The 17173-nt window shown below is 51.6% G+C and overlaps 1 protein-coding gene across 2 annotated transcripts; it reads right to left on the bottom strand.

Annotated features, from left to right (window-relative positions):
- Window positions 1-522: 522 nt before the first annotated feature.
- On the bottom strand, window positions 523-16083 carry SCD (stearoyl-CoA desaturase). 2 transcript variants are annotated; one of them, XM_059398349.1, is made up of 6 exons: window positions 15637-16079; window positions 14859-15141; window positions 10976-11106; window positions 9317-9522; window positions 7619-7851; window positions 523-4609 (listed from the first exon to the last, which is right to left on the bottom strand). In XM_059398349.1, exons 1-6 carry the CDS (start codon window positions 15661-15663, stop codon window positions 4410-4412), a joined length of 1080 nt encoding a protein of 359 aa, XP_059254332.1. In that variant the 5' UTR covers window positions 15664-16079; the 3' UTR covers window positions 523-4409. The 2 variants fall into 2 exon arrangements, with proteins under 2 accessions (XP_059254332.1, XP_059254333.1); XM_059398350.1 differs by lacking the exon at window positions 523-4609 and adding an exon at window positions 5395-5503 and having other exon boundaries at window positions 7618-7851; window positions 15637-16083.
- Between the last annotated feature and the right edge of the window lie 1090 nt (window positions 16084-17173).

The raw sequence follows: 17173 nt of genomic DNA, 5'->3' as shown, positions 1-17173 counted from the left end.
TCCACCTTAAGATCATGCAGGGCTCTTTATCTTGGGAGCTTACAAACCTTCCCTTGGATTGTTTTTCTTTTCTTCCTGCTGTGGTTCATCAGCATTTTCAGGAAGCCACTGAATTCCCAGGAGGGACCACATTTCTTCATGTTTCTTTGGATGATTGACCTAGACTGCCCAGCCTGGGCCACTCCTGCTGTTCTCTTCCTCTCTGTCTCTTGTCTTGGGCCATGTGACCATGTGACACACCAGACACCTGGCATTTCCCCAGGGCTGAAGCGCCAACTGGTGTAAATGTGTTTGACTTCATGGCAGCAGACTCCTGGTTTCCTGCTGCCAAGGCTGCATTTAACCTAAAGTTACCCTTAGGCAGGGCAGCGGGTTACCAGGGTATGAGTCAGCCGGTGTAGCATCTGACTTCTTTTTTACTCTTAAAGGTACCTGGAACAGGGACAGTCAGCGTGGTAGACCATAGAGATAAGTTCCAGGAAACTTTGAATCGCAGCCAAAAATCACCCAGACACAATGCAATCAGATTCACTTCACTTTTATTATGAACAAACACAATTTCAGATCAGTACAACTAAGCTTCAGAGTTGATATTAATAGAAATTATTCCAAAATTATCCTTAGGTCACAAATAACTACTATCCCACATAAAAGGGGAAAAAAATCCCACCCAATCAAGGAAAAGGTATCCTGTGTATCGTTTCCATGGCAATAAGTTTATGCATTCTCAAATTTTGTCTGGCTAGTTATCCACCACTAATCCAATGGATTTATCCAATCTCTCAGAGAGAATCATATCGATTAATGATAGCATCCGGGACACACGGTTCATGGTGGACACAAGTTCACGGTGGATACTGCTACTATAAAAATACTCAGGACTTAAAAGAATTCCTCTGCTGAAGGATCCCAAAATGCTTTATAAAAAGCATTAGTCACGCCTCAAAACTGCCCTGTGAGGTAGGTCAGTATTATTATCCCATTTTAACAGAAGGAAAACTGAGGCACATTATAGTTAAGTGACTTGCCCAGGGTCACACAGCAAGTCAGTGGCACAGTGGTAGGAGAGGCGCTGGCCTTAACCACCCGCGTCATGTGGACACCTTGCTTTCTTTGACCTTCCACGCTGACCCATTTGAGCTATACTCACAGAGAATACACTCAGGATACTAGCAAACCAAGGAGAAAAAGTTTCCATTTTAAATGCTACAACCATCTTTTAATCTAAAAAATATCGTAAATCAAATACATTCAGATTACTTCCACCCTCCATCAAATTTGGGCACTTAATAAAAACAGCCCTAAGAAAAGTTTCCAAAATGAAGCCCAGAAGGGAATCCTGTGAACAGCTACACTGATCATTCTCCAGCCAGGCCCCCTCTTCTACCAGCCACTTCTGCAGGGTCTCAGGTGCAAAGGAACTCCACGGAGGGAGGGAGGAGGGAGTGAGAGCAGGCTCATATGCAACACTGATTAGAAAAGATGTAAGGCACCCAAATAAGTTGTCGGCACACCCACAAAGCAAGGACTGTTAGAATTTCAGACTTGAGTTTCTGGATCATTAATGTGTCAACTGAACTCAGCTTTAAAATCTTGAAGACAAGTTTTCCTTACTTAGCAGACACCCCTCTACCTCCACATTCTCCTATACGGAGGGGCCCTCGGCCTGAGGACCCTGTCCAACCTTGTGTAGGGTCATGGTACGGACCAGATCCCTGGGACAGGATTAGAACAGAAAGATAGACTTGGTTTTGGTCCAAAATTATAAAGCAGGCATCTGATAACCTGTTGAACTGAAACTACCCAACAGGCATTTCCAAGGGCTAAGTCCACAAGCCAGCAGATCTGAACTACAGTGATGTTCCATTAGACTCTTTTCTACTGAGAGGAACAGCTCTAAAGGTGTGGATGCCTTTAGTCCACTTGTAGCCTCTGGCTATTCAATACATACAGGAGGAAAGGCCCTCTTCCCTTCCACTACTGGGGCTCCACAGTACAGAGAGCATTTGGTATTATACATTTCCAATCTTTCAGAGAGTAAAGCCAGGCTTTTGCATTGATGACTGAGATACAGGGACAGGGGTAGTCCAAGGTTCTCAAAACACTGATGCTTTTCTTCAGACCTCTTCTACACTACCCTGGCTGTGGCCCTAGGCTGTTGGTGGGGAATGCTGGTTAGCTTGCCAAACAGAAATGCTGTTCAGCAAAGTTCATGGCATTTCAGATCCCAAGTCTCAGGCTTTGCAATACACCCTGACTCCAGGGAACAGGGCCTCCTTTTGCATGAGGCACTTTGGAACTTTCCTTTGCTTCTTGTGCTTCGCAGTGAAGACTAGGCTCCCTCCTACTTCTACAAGCATTGCACTGTCCGCTGGGAGCACAGACTCGGGCTGGGCAGGCGTACCGAGCGGGACAGAGGAGGCTAAAAAACAAACCCTTTTCTTGCTCCATGGCTGCCTCACTGGCACAATCCAAGCCTCTGGCCTGGTTGTGCCTCATGAGAGTGCCTGAGCCAGGGATGTTTCTAGTAAGGTTTGCCAGCCTCCTCTTGAGTCATCAGTGTGGCAGGGGAGCTCAAGGGTGTAGGTGGAGGGCCTCTGGAGGCCAAGTGAAAGTGGTAGCTAACTTTATAAAGAGAAACAGTGGTGCAGTGACCCTGAGCGTTCTGTCTGCAGGAGAGGGAGCTGCCTGGTGAGCAAGAACCATCACTACCTCCGAGTACACACAGAGGAGGCTTCCTGTCCAGAGAGAGAAGAAGACATCAGGGAGAAGACAGAACCAGGGAGGGGAGGGATGCACAGATAGGGTAGAGCCAGGAATCAAACCCCACAGTAATTAATAAGAGATTCCTACCTCGCCCCCCAGGCAGTCCTACACTTTACGCTAAAAGTTAACTGAGAAGGACTGGGAGAAATGGTTCAGCACTGCAGGGAAAAGCCTTCTAGTTTGTACTCATTCCAAGGAGAAACTAGAATGAATGAATGAACGTAACATTTCATTTGTTTGTATAACCAGCTTCTAAATCAGGACACCCAATGACTTACTCAGCAGTAACCTTCTGAATCCCCTGGCAATGTGTTCTCGGAGCCCTTCCTTTGTAAAGTCATCTCTTAGGAACTGCCAACAGACCTAGCCCTGAACCTCTCCATCTCCTGTCCAGCAGTGAGAGGAGAGTAGACAACCCACCTCATTTCTCCTCTCCTTCAAGCACCCCTCTTTCAGAGGGAAATACCCTAAGTGAATTACTTGAACGTTCCAAGCAGAGTGTGTATGTATATATATTTTGATGTTGAACCCAACTCCACCGCTTAGAAGCCTTCCTTTTTTGGAAGACTGCTACGCTCACCACTATGCCACAAACACGTTCCTTTTTTGGATGTCTGGAAATGCTTCAGACACCTTATTACCATGATGGGAGATGACCGATGGCCCGAGGATGGCAGAGCAGAAAGATGAAAGAATTTTGATGATTCAGTGATCTGCTAGATTCTCCCAATTCTGGAAACAACCAACCTCAAGATTTCTCATCATATGGAGTAAGAAATCTTCCTGTTATTCAAGGAAAAAAAAAAAAATCCTTCCCCAGGAGAGACCACTTTTACTACAAACTAAATGCTGCTTCTTTATCTCCAACCTAAACTACACTGGGACATTGAGATTTGCTTTTGTGTTCTAGCATTGCTGGGCTCTATGGCCATTCCCTATTCAGAGTGAGGAGAGAAAGGAGGCATGCCGTCTGGTGGGGCTCCAGGTCCTCACTAGGCAAGCAACCGTGTGTATCCAATCCCAGCAGGAGCTCCCTGCCTTGTTTCCCACCTCACCCCATCTTTACCTCTCAATCATACCATGCACGCGAACTCTCTCCCCTGCCGGTTTACCTGCTTTAGAAGCTTTGTGCCAAATAAAGTTATTTTCCATTCCAACTCGCAAAAGCCTGAGCTGAAGATAATTAACATGGGCCTTCCCAGAAGGTATGTTCTCATACCTCTAGCATGAGCCACCTACCCTAAAGCTCAGGACAGCTCAAGGAAAGAGTTATGTGGGGCAAAGACCACTGATTCTGGACTACAGAGAGGTTGTCTAGGCTGTGGAAGCTGGACACCCACCCACGGATGACCAGCTGCTTGCCTGGGAGGCAATGAGCAAGGACAGAAAGGAAGGTGGTTAAGAACCAAACAGAGAAAAGGACAATGGGACTAGAAGAGAGAGAGGATAAGAGAGAACTAAGAATCTCGGCTTAGCATCATGAAGGCAGAGTTGTTGGCTTTCAATTTTAAAAGAATACTGTATTGGAACGGGTTAACATCATCATCTTTAGCATCCTGGTAGCATTATTCAGTAGTTAATAAACAGAACATTAAACCTGTGCCTGGCTGGCTTTTGGAAAAGGAACCCGAGGGACCCCAAACTCAGCCACTCTTGTAGCTTCCGTCTCCAGTTCTTTTAATCCTGGCCAAGACAGCAGCCTTGGATACTCTCTTCCGGTCATAAGCAAGACCAAGGGCAGCCATGCAATCAATAAAGAAGGTGGTGAGGTTGATGTGCCAGCGGTACTCGCTGGCAGAGTAGTCGTAGGGGAAGGAGTGGTGGTAGTTGTGGAAGCCCTCCCCTGGAACAAAAGCAAGGACAAGCGTTATGGAGCCGCACAGCACAATGTGGTGGTCTTCTTGGTCTTCTCGGTCTCCGCAGGCGGGGTGTCCAGCAGCCGACCTCCAATCTAGCAGAAACTTGCTGTTGCTGAACAGACAAGCAAGTCCAGTCTCTTCGGCTCTGAACCAGACTGATCGCCTCGGAGGCATCTTAAGAAATAACTGGGGAGACCTGGCCACCAAGTCTTTCTAGGAGCCTGTGTCAGAGCAGGACCAGGGATTCCTCTCAGAGGAGAAGCTGACTAGAGAGAAAGGGCTCGGTGCCGGGAAGGGATTTTAGGTGGGAAAGTTCCTTAAGTACTGGTCTGAGACCCCCAGAGGCTCTTGGGGTACAGAAGCACGTGTCAGGGTGGGGAGAGCAGAGGGTCCCGAATGAAGGACTTTGGCCGCGCTTCTTCCAACCACCTCTACGTGGGAACAAGGGGGGACAGTACAGACGGAACTAGGCAGTTAATAGCCCAATGTCAGGAGGAAAGGGGCCCAGTGCAGGGCCCCGTGTTTCCTCAGCTTCTACCAGTTTGGAATGAACTGCTCCGGCTTCTAGTTCTTTGAGCTTCCACCCTGGGGTGTGTTGGGTGGGCGGGGAGAGTCTAATAAAACAGAATTTCTCTGAGGGAGTAAGAATGAAAATGCTTAGATACTCCCTCTAACCTCTGAGGTTCTGAGAGGAGCGGCTCACTTTGCTGGGTTGAGGGAAAACAAAGACATTCTGGTGTCGGAGAATTTCAGGAAGAGGTAAAGCTCTGGCAACTCCACAAACTCAATCAAGAAGGTGGTGAGGTTGATGTTGCCAGCGGTACTCGCTGGCAGAGTAGTCGTAGGGGAAGGAGTGGTGGTAGTTGTGGAAGCCCTCCACAGGGCTTTCTTTTCCACGGAAAGCAAGTTCTCCAACCCTTGGCAGAACTCTTCTTTTGCATGGTATTCAACAATTAACAATACGGACCCTCCTAAAGCTGGGGGAAAGCTGGGTCAAGAACAGCTAGTAAAAGAGCACAGTGAGCTCTTTGAAGATAAAAGAACCCCGGGAGAGTAGTAATATTAATAACAAGCAAGTGAAGGAAGTCCTACAGAGTAAATGACACCATCCAGGGCAAGTCAAGGTCTGTCCTCTCCGTGTGACACCTGATTATTCAGTGTGAACTGAGGAGGAGGCAGGGATAACCACCGGGCCAAAGGTACTGACAGGATTACTAATTTCCATAAGTGGCTTTGTACCAGGGCTCCGTGAAAGCTCGATACAGACCTCTACTTATCAGATTTAAAACGGAATCGGATCCACACCCAGCAGAGAGACAGAAAAGAGGAAGGTCCACAGATAGAACAAAGGACAAGACTTTGCAACTGGGGCAGCAAGATACCTCGGGAGAAAGGCTCCAGGGAGGAGGTCAGCTTTGACTTCGAGCAAATGAGCATGTGACTGCATGGCAGGTCACTCAAGAGGAACAGATTAGACTGGCAGATAGAAGCTAGCGCCAGCAGAACAAAGGTGCAGGTGATTAAGGGCAGAGACAGGGAGCAGAGCCGCCATTCTGAACCGATGCTCATAGAGAGGCTGGAGTTGGGGAAGCTCAGTGTAGACCCTGGGGTGACGTGGGACAAATCTCATTCTAGAAACTTCTATTTCTAGGAAAATCTCAGACTTACATAGCCGAAGTGATTGATTTCAAACATGGGCCAAAGGAAGAACAGGCGCAAAGGTAGAAAGTGAATGATGTATGAGAAGGCAGAAGACTGGAAAGAATGCCTCAGTCCACACAGGAGAGAGAGCCGGGGTTGAGAATCTAAAGGAAGATTTTCTAAAGAGAGAAAGCAAAGGCGAGGCTGTGGTGTGCAGAAACGTGTGCACCAGTGAGGCTGCCTAGATATACTGTACGACCAGTGATGGCACCTGATCGCTGGTGAGGAAGAGGCCACAGGGGTCTGCTTAAGGAAAATAAATTCCAGGCCTTGGTCAAGGTCTATATTTAGTTGCCAGCAGTGACAAAGAACGGAGACAGATGGCAGAAGCCCGTTGTCTTAGGCTCTGCCTAGTGGGACTGGAACAACAGAAAGAAATTCACAAATAGTCAGCATTAGCTCCGCCAGCAGGCACTTGTGAGCAAACCAACTACTTGAGTGGTGGTTCCTGAAGCCACGTTGTGGGTAAGGCTGCTCCCAAGCCGGAGAAAAAGACCGGACAAGAGATAAGACTGATAGGAGGTCATTAACCGCCATGAACAAGTGCTTTGATATCCTTCATACTGGCACCAGCAAGCCCTACAATACAGCATACACTTCAAATACGACCTACTCTACTCGAGTATAGCAAGAGAAAACAGAAGCTGATTAAATGTAATGACAAGGAGTTATTCTACATTTTATAGAGCCTATTTCTTTTTTTTAAGAGTTAAGATTTACTTAATTTTTTTGAGAGACAGAGTGTAGTGGGGAAGGGCAGAGGCAGAGGGAGAGAGAATCCCAAGCAGATTCCTCCGTGAGCTCAGAGCCCAACATGGGGCTTGATCTCACAACCCCAAGATCACAACCTGAGGCGAAACCAAGAGTGGAGTCGGATGCCTGACTGACTGCAGCACCCAAGGGCTCCTATACTATGTATGAATATAAGACACAAGGCTCGCGGCCTATCCAGATGATCCTGTTGTTCCATTTATGCATTCCCTGCCCCAAGCAAGACTTGGGAGTCCGGCCCCAAAGGTGACTGGGAAAAGGAACACCCAAAGGGGCTGATCAAACATAGTGTTTGTGAAGGTTCTAGAACCTGAAATCAAAGGCACTGTTGCTTTTTACCCTTTCCTTTTTACATGAGACCTGCAGCCCAACTCCAAAGAGTCTTCTCATATACTGTCCTTTAGTGGAAAACTAGCCAGAAAGAAGTCCTAGAACAGGTTCATCTGGTTTTTCTGGCTCTTCGTCTAATACCCGAACCAGTGGCCCTCTAGCAAGGGTCTTGCTGTGGACAGTGGACTTACCTACAGCTCCCAGGGACACCAGGATGTTCTCTCGGGGGCTAATGTTCTTGTCGTAAGGGCGGTATCCGTACAGGTGGGCAGCGCTGTTCACCAGCCACGTGGCGTTGAGCACGATGGCGTAACGCAACAGAGTGGCGACGAACAAGCTGTTTCGAAAGGTCTCGCCCCAGCAATAGTAGGGCACCAAGGTGGGCAGGATAAAGCACATCAGCAGAATGCCGGATTTGTAGTACCTACAGTGAGAGACCAGACGCTGGGTGAGAGGGCAGAGGACGGCTCCTGGTCCCACCTGATTTTCCTCTGTAGCTGCTGGGACCGTCTCTTCCCCTCTACTTGAGTACCATGTAGCCAGAGGCACAGCAAGAGGGGATGGGGTGGGGCAATCTTTTGAGAACATCCCAGTTTTTAGAAAATGAGGTAATGAGGGGTTATATGACTTTTCTAGCATCACACCAGTAGGAACCGGTGGAACAAGGATTGGAAGGCTTGTCTCCAGCCTCTGAATCCACTGTTCTTTCTGACTGTAGCAGCACACCATCTTGGTGAAACAGGTGAGGTCCAGGTTACCAGCTCATAAACTTGAGTTCTCCTTCCCAGGCTGTTTTTCCATTCTGCCTTTAGGCTCCTTTCTCTTTTCTGTCCATGTTTTCTGCAGAGTCTAGGGTTTGTGTCTTGCCTCCAGGTCCCGCTAGCCACCTCAAAATCGTGCCTCTTCCTCCTCAGGCAGTCACTGTCCTTCAGGTACCCAAGCCCTCTGGAGGCCCCACGCCATTCTTCACTGTCTCAAATGTGGACCACGCCATTGACATTCCCAGGGAACGGATTTCCTGCTTCTCTTCAGCACTCAAGTCTTACACTCTTGTGTCATTAGTATTCCCTGCATCAGACTTTTGTTCTTGTCACTGCTTCTGCAGCACAGATCCCCATTAGCTCCGAACTCCTGGCCCTGCTTCTCACCTCTCTGACTTGGTGTTTTTCTTTTATTCAACCCTCCTGAGAGTAACCTTTCTAAAGCATACCTCCAGTTACACCACATTCCCGCTCAAAAAACCTGTAATGGGTTCTCACTGCCTATCGAATTAAATCCTAAATCTGCTTTTAAGGCTCTACAAGAATAGCATCAGCTTCTTTCTGGTCTTTCTTTGACCACACCCTACACTTCAAGCAGAAGGCCTTTGTTGCTGGAACATGCTTTCATGTTCTTTCTTTCTGTACTCTCCCTCCTGGCACACACCTGTGAAAATCTCTACCCATCAGTGGATTCCAAAGCTCTCTTCTTTATAAACCTTTCCCCAATGACCCCCACCCACTACACTATCTCCCTTTCCTTTGCGCCTCTCATTGGTAAAGAAAATATCTCACCACGAATCCTAGTTATGCAGACCCTCGGTTTTCTCTCTGCTTCCCAACAGGCTACAAGCTCCTTAAAGGTAAGAACTGTGACACATTCGTCTTTGTATCGTGACCATCCTCGGTCACTAAGTATTTGCTGAATCTAAGTGGTTTACTTAAGAGAACTCTGAGAGGAAGTACGACAGTCCACGGCCGTGAGCCTGTGGGCTATGAACTATTAGGGTTTTAAATTTAATTTGGAACATGCAAACCCAGTGTATTTCTCAGGTTAAGTTTATAAGCTCTCAGAGAAAAAAGGGGGTTCCCCAAACACCAGATGCCCAGCTCTGTTACTGTTTCACTTACCTTCTCTGGAACATCACCAGCTTCTCAGCCTTGAGGTCAGACAAGTCTAGCAAACCACCCTTCTCCTTGACAGCTGGGTGTTTGCGCACAAGCAGCCAACCCACGTGAGAGAAGAAAAAACCACGCCGGGAATTGTGAGGATCGGCATGAGTTTCTGAAAACTTGTGGTGGGCACGGTGATCTCGGGCCCATTCATACACGTCGTTCTGGAGGGACAGAGAAGAGGAATGTAGGCCTGGCCAGAGATTCCCTCTGCGGAGAATTCCAAGGGAGAGGCAACTCTAAGAGCCCTTGGCTCTCAAGCCCACCCTCACAGAATACCCAGGAGTCGGGGTACCTGAGGAGTCCTGCAGCGGGCCTCCTCTGCTCCCCCAACTTGCCACTGAAGCTTAAGTGGAAAAGCAATTTGAAGTCCCAGGACAGGTACCTGAGTAGGACTAGCCTCTTGAGGGTTACGGAGTGGGTAGAATGGGGAAGGAGATCGTACAGAGCTCGGTTTCATTAGAAAAGCATATGGCAATTCTTTAAGCAAGAAAAAAGCATCAGAGAAGGTCCTCATGGGGTGCCAAACCCCTGGGCATGGAGAGCCCGGGGCAGGCAGCCTGCCTCCCAGGTCCCGGTCGGTGGGTGAAGCTTCCGGGAGCTCCAGTCTCATGCCACACACATCATGGCACAGAAATCAGTCTGGACCGCATTTCCAAATGACCTCTGCGCTCCTCCGGGATTCTTTCAATGCCTTAAAGGATGTGCTAAATCTCCTCCTTTGCCCCACAAAGACAACATCAGGGCCTTCAAGGCATGAAGTGCTGTGACCCAGAGGATTAACTGACTGTGGCGAGTACCTGGGACACTGCCATGAAGAAAGGGATCAGTTCAGTTTCTTTCCTTTTTCCTCTCGCTCCCAACTAAGCCTCATACCCCTGGCCATCTTTTGTCCCTGGCTCCCCATTACCAACCAGGAGTTCCCTTCTCCCACTCCTCTGCATTCTGTCTCTGCTCCTCACCTTCTGCCTCAACAAACCTCAATTCTGGACTCAGCCAGGCTGGCAGCCTGACACAGGACCGTGATGTCGGTCCGCCTAACTTCTCAGTGACCCCAGTTCCTCGTCTGTAAAATGCGGGTCAGTACCTCCCTTCTAAGACTGTTGTGAGGATTTAATGAGCTAATTTATGCCAAGGGCTTAGAATAGTCAGGCACATGGGGCTACGGAAGTATTTGCTCTTACACCTGAGGACACAGAGTTCAAGAGTCTATGAAACATCAACCTACACCCTGTTGTGGAGGAATCGTAAGCTTTTTACCTCGAATCGTGAATTTATTGTTCAGCGCCTGCCCAGGAAACCAGGGTCAGTTCCTGGCTTAGGCACAGTAAGCCCTTATGATAAAGGACTACAGTGGCCCAGACTACGTGATAACAGAGGGACCTGAGGATCAAACTACCACCCCGTGACACTGAGACTATTACCTGTGTATCTCCTACTTCCCTCTTCCAGTGTGGACTTAGGGACTGGAACTGCGCTTAAGGTGACCGTAAGGGGAGAGGACAGCCAAGTGCTGTCTGCGTGTGGCTCCTCTCTAGGTGCTGAGCTTCTCCATTCTGCCCCGGGACCATCAGAAGAGCAGAGAGAAAAGAGCTGAGCAAAAAGGCAGCTTCTCACCTGGAAGGCCATCGTGTTGGCAATAATCAGGAAGACCCTCAGGGGCAGCCGAGCTTTGTAAGTCCGGTGACTCCACAGGCGATGAGCTCCTGCCGTTATGCCCAGAGCACTGAGCAAATAGTAGAGGTATCCTACACCAGGGAAAGTCAACGTGGTCAGTCACTCATCTGGGAAGGCATTCACACGGTGGCTCCCGTACAAGTCTGTGTGTTCTTTAGGCTTTGAGTGAGGATTTGTTTCACCTTGAACTCCGGGGATGCCCTGGTCTCCTCTGTCCCTTACTTTTACCCCTTGAAAAATACCATCACTGCCCATCCTCTGGAATTAGCTGAGTCCCAGACACTTGAGAAAGGCCAGGCAGAGAAGCAGGCTCTTACCACCACCCAGCTGGCTACTTGTCATTCTCCGTGGTGAGGGACACTGTCCCTGGTCCTATCTCCTTTGACCTTCAGCTAACCTTTTCCAAAGTTGTAAGTACCATAGACGACTCCTGCAAAGTTCACAACACATAAGCACAGGTGGTATTTAGCTACTTGAAAGCTAGGATGGTCTGAGCGCTGGCCAATTCAAGGGACCCTGAGCTCTCAGGGACACTCACAGGGCTCTGAATGATGGCTATGTACTAACTAGGGTTAAAGCATTTCAATATTCTAGCAGGCAGTGCAGTCCTATCAGGGGAAAAATCTGCCCTGTCTTAAGCTTTGCTAAGGACTTGATCTTCTCTGAGTCACTGAATACCTTGAATGGGGTTTAACATCCTCACGTTGCGGTGGAAGGAAGGAATACACGCTGAGAAGTGAAGTGTTTATCTAGGGTCAAATGGCTGGTGAGAAATGGAGGCATGGTTGGAGACCAGGTTTTCTGTCAACAAGCACTCTTTGTTCCTGCTGTCCTGTCCACCTCCCCAAGATACCCACATGGTTTCTCTGTCTCTCCTTTGCCATGTGCCTTGGTAAGCCCATACTCCCTCTGGCAAGGCTGATACTAGATGGCAGCAGGAAATCCTCCAAGTGTTGCTGAAACACCCCAGCACCGTCCGGCCACACCTTTCCTGGAGGCCTGCAGGATCTAATCTCTGCATGATATAGAGATACAGTCTCTAACTGGGAACTGGGTTCCTGGGTATACCCGTCCCCCTCTGTTGGCTCTAGCAGGCAGGGGCTGAGGCCTTGATAGAGCAGTGACTGTTGACAATGTTTCATTCCTGGGGAAGCAGCTAGAAACAATGGATCTTTAGTGGCCACAGAACTCAGTCGCAGTCAGAGACACTGAACAGTGTCAACAATTGTCCCGTGTTCTTCTCCAGCCATAGATACCAGTTTCCTAAACAACCCCCGTCCCCCTCCTCCCCTAATCCTATCTCCCTCCATGCTCTCCTATCCCTCCTCCAGGATCTGGAGGACAACCATGGAGCCAGAGTCTGTCCCAGCACAAGTTCTACCCACTGTCCCAAACTCTGGGCTGACATAAGGGCCTCCGGCAACTTGCTGGCCTCAGCCATGTGCTGACTCCGGGCACCTGGAAAAGTGAGAGTTGAGCCACAGCCCACCAAACATCAAGGAGGAAGAAAAATGGATTCGGGCCTGAAAGCAGAAGCACTCAGAAGCTCTGAGGTCCTCCGAGGTCTTCCACTGAGGACCCTGGCAAGTCGACTTAGAAAGTGCCTAAGATCGTAGTAGCATTACCAGGTCCTTGGGAAAAGAGCCCATACACTCCAGTGCCTTTTCCTACCAATCTTGAAAGCCTGTCTAACAGAAGACCGACCATAAGCCAGTGGGAGAGTCGTGTCTCTACTACCGTCCAGACTGCCGGCCTGAGTCAGGTCTCCTCATTTTGGTTCCAAGAAAGAGACCTGAGAAGTTTTACCCCTAGGCCCTCAGTGTTCCCAGAGATCGCTCTTTAGTCCTCCCCCTAAGGGCTCTTCAGAGAGGCGCTCAAAATTGCTCAGAGTCATGAGAAATACTGGAATCACAACCCGTCGCTAATTTAACACTGTCCTTAGGGATAAAACAAGAAAAGGTGAAGCCAAGCTCCTCAACTCTGAAGGTGGGGCCTCTGACCCTCCCATGCTCCTCCTATTCTGATTTCCCTTCCACCAGCTGGTCGTCTGCCTAAGTCATCCAGCATAGGGTCCAGAACAGGAAAAGAAAGTCCCCATCCAGTCCGTTTCTCTGTCCAAAGGCACGGTACACATCAGGGGCAAGACACCAAAAAGCTAGTGGGTGCAGCCTGGGCTTGGGGATCATCCTCTGCCTGCCCCTCCCCCCGCCCCAGCAGCCACGGGTGAGGAGCAATGAGCAGCTGTCTGGCCACACTCTGGGCTTCCAGGTGATAAAAACTACTTGTGAAGACTCCTCTACTGGGGAGAAAGGGTGGAGAGGGGAAGCCACAGTCTTCCCGGGAGACCCTCACTCCTGCTCGTGACCTCTCCCGCTACAGCTGAAGTTCTTCCCCTGCCTTCTCTGAGGGGCAGAGAACATGCATCCCCTGCTCTTTCCAGATAGAAGAGCCCCTCCTGGCCTGCAGATGAACTGATTCTCTGAGCCTGGCCGGCCCCAGCAATGACCCACATTGATCATCTAAGGAGAACTACCTTCCTAATCCTAAAAAAGCACTGTTGTCCCAGTTGTACCTGGAAAATCAGAAATCCCAGAGAGCGGATCTACCCAGCTGTACTTCTGTCTCTGGCACTCAAGAGGACTTCCCAAGACAACTACCTTTAGGAAAAAGAGGTCCTGGGGGAAGCAGCTACACCTGGGCGGTTCCACACACCATCCTCCAAGAGTGCAGCTGTTGGCAAGCACCCCATACCCAGGACTGTGCTGGAACCCCTCAAGCAGTCTTCTGGAAGGCAATCCTGAATCACCATTCTCAGAGAGGGCCAAGGCGGAGCCCCTGGGACACTGGGGCTCTCTGCTCCCACTTCCCCCTTCCCAAGTCTGGCTCTGGATAGCAGAGGGGAAAATGCCTGCAAAGCACATGTGTGTGTCCAGGGGGCAGGGCCCTGCATCAGCTCATAGCCAGGCATCCCGGAAAGAGCTGAGCTAAGGGCAGGTTAGAGACAAACTGGGAACTGTCTCCCTCACTGCCACAGCCTCGAGGCTGGGGCTGCTCAGGGCTCTCTTCTCTGGCCTGGGTGCCCCAGGCAAGGGGCTGGAGGGGGGCGGTGGTAGGGGGCACTTCATGACATTAGGAGACAAGAGCTGGAGCAGGCTAGATGGGAACTGGAAATGTTTCCTCGACCTCATTTCATTCCCAGAACACGTTCATTTGGTGGCATGTATAGCTCCCTGGAGACTTACATGGAGTCAGAACAGCACATCTGTGTAACCGGGCTTATTCAGGAGCCTTCCTCGGCTGTCTGTTTAACAAAGCAGCCTGGCTGGGCCAAGGGCCAGGGCAAAAGAATTTTGTGGGTAACCTCTTCTCTTCCTCCCCCTTCTGCTAACTCTTGTCCTGAGCAGTTTCTCTTGCTGTGCTCTGAGTGTGCTCCGCACATGCCCCGTAGAGCTGCTGCTCTAGTCCCATGTTCCCATGCCTCCCAGGTCGTGGCCTTGGCAGGGCTGGGCCAGGCAGCCAAGCAAATGACCTGAAAACAGGGAAAGCTGACTCTCTGGCACAGGTCTACTCACGTCAAGGCCTGAAGCACGTGGTCTCAGGGCTCCCTGCCCAGCACCCACACTGAAGGACCCCCAGAATTGTCACTCCTGCATCCCGATCCCCCCAGGCCGCATTCGTGGCCCACCACTGTCGGTTCACCAAGAGACAGGGCAGGGAAAACCTGGGCCTGGAAGGGCTGTCGCCTCTGTATGCAAGATCCTACTTTCTTAAAGGAGTAGGGAGAAGCGGGGGTACTGGGTCGAAGCACAAGAGAATCTCTTACCCCAGAGCAAGGTGTAGGTCTTGCAGCTGGGAACCAGCGTGATCCCGTACAGGGCTCCCACGTGCAGCAGAAACATAAGGATGATGTTTCTCCAAACATACTCAACCTTGGGCTTTGGGCCCTCTGGATCTTTGTAGCTTGGGTCATAGATGTCGTCTTTAATTTCAGGGCGGATGTCTCCTTCCAAGTACAGAGAAGGCTTCTCCAATTTGCCACCTCCATTCTGCAGGATCCTGGAGGGAGGTGCTGTGATGGTGGTGGTGGTAGTGTAGGAGCTAGAGATCTGGAAGGGGAGAGGAACCAGAGTCAGGAGAGTAGAGGACACGTGCAGTAGCCCCCGCCACTTCACTCCCTCAGCAAGCTGGGGGAAGGGTGGAGTACAGACACAGACCCTGCCCCCAAAGCCCGCGTTAACCACCGAGAGCCCGGTTTACCCCCTGATGGGAGAGAGGGAAGTCCCCAGGAACTGTGCCGATAGGTTGGGGAGGGTCGTGGAACCTCAAGGTGAAGGTACAGGGGAAAGGAGGAGTAATAAAACACTCACATCCCTAAAAAAACACAAAGGAAAACCCGCATGCACACAGACACGAAAGTACAACCGGGTTTTTCTTTAAAGCTTAAGAAACAAAAGTTGGGGAACAAAGTCCTCAAATTACATTCCCCGTTCCCGACAAACTGAAAGCAGTACAACTCGCAAAAGATGGCTAAGAGTCCGCGGGGATCTCAACGCGCTCGTCCACCCAGCGCCCGCGGTCTGGGGCAATCACCCGGAGCTCACCTCCTCTTGCAGCAAGTGGGCCGGCATCTGGGCTCTCTGATGCTGGGAGCACTTGCCCGCGGCTGAGATGGCAGAGCGCGGCTCCGGACAGCCCGCACACCGGGCGGAATTCGGTTACCGAACCGGCCTGTGCGCGGTGACCCACGGCGCTGCTCACGGAACGCGGGATCCGTGTCGGGCTCCGAGCCGCTGTGCGTGGATCTTCCCGGGCCGGGGATTTAAAGGCTAGAGCTGGCAGTGGGTGACCGACACCCGTATTTCCTAAGACCCCTTTTATTCGCTGCCAACAAGGGGCAAAGTGCGCAGAGTTGGCTCGCCGTGGGAGAGCCGCCTGGGCGGGAGAGGGGAGGAGACAGAGCTGAGGCGCGCTGCGGGCTGGAGACGCGCAAACAGGATGCCGCAGACACACCGCGGCTCCGCAGCCGCAGCCCCAGCCCCTGCCCCTGCCCCTGGGGAAATGCTAATGGGCTTCTGTAGAATCCGGCGCGTCATTGGCCGAAGGGAATTTGGTGCCACCTCGTCCAGCCGTTGCCATTGGCTCGGCGCAATCTGCTGTTCCCTCTGCCGCGAGCTACTCGCTCCCCCTCCCCTCTCTTTCTCCTTCTCGGCTGTGCTTCCACCGGCCGCTGGGCCTGTGCCCGGCATCCCGCGGCCTCGGAGGCGCTCGGGAGCCTTCCCTCGGCTCGCGGGAGAGGACCGGGGCCGGGAGTCGGGGGTGGGCACCCGCCCGGGACCGGCCCCTCTCTCACCTCCCCCGCACTCCGCGGCCGGACCGGACCCGGGGAGGTCTCCCCCGCAGCAGCGGGGCAGCCCCAGGCCCGAGCAGCGCGCGCCGCTCGCTCCCGCCTTCCGGCTCGCAGGGACGCGTGGGAGGGCAGACGTGGCTCCGAGCTGGGGGGCCGGAGCCCAAGAGGCCCGCGGGGTCCCGCCTGACTCCCCGGCGGGTGCGGGCCCGCGGTTCGCTGCGAAATAATGGCCCCGCTCCGGGCCCCCAGACCCGCCGCGCGAACCCGAGCCCTCGGAACGCGCGGGTCGCACGCACGCACATCCACGTGTGCGCGTGTGTAGACCTGCACGCGCGCACGGTGTGCCGCCCCTGGGACAGTCCCCGCCAGGCACCGCGCTGCGGGAGGAGGGGGGCTCCCATCCCTCTGCCCGAGCGTCTGGGACGTGCCGGGACGTTCTGGGGAGTCTTGAGGCTGCCAGGCGGTCATTTGGGGATCGTCGTCAAGCAAAAAGGCAGGGAGCGCAGGCACGTGCTTTCACACAGACGCAGGCCAGAGGACTGACCCGTGCGTGCAGCACAACTAACTGACAGATAATCGCGTTAGGACCAGGAGCTGGTTCGCAAGGATCGGTTTATTTCATCCCCACTGCGACCCCAGGAGGTGGGTGGTCTGCTCTAACCCTTTAAAGATGAGAAAGCGAGATTCGGAGCGGTTAGGGCGCTTGTCTCTGGTCACAGCAGCCAGGAACTGGGCCCAAAGTCTCAGTCCCTTACCAGAATCCCGGGTTCCTGAGATGCTCTGACCTCAGT

Source organism: Mustela nigripes, chromosome 4 (genome assembly GCF_022355385.1).
Source record: "Mustela nigripes isolate SB6536 chromosome 4, MUSNIG.SB6536, whole genome shotgun sequence".
Lineage (NCBI taxonomy): Eukaryota > Metazoa > Chordata > Mammalia > Carnivora > Mustelidae > Mustela > Mustela nigripes.
This window is presented reverse-complemented; position numbering and strand designations above follow the sequence as displayed.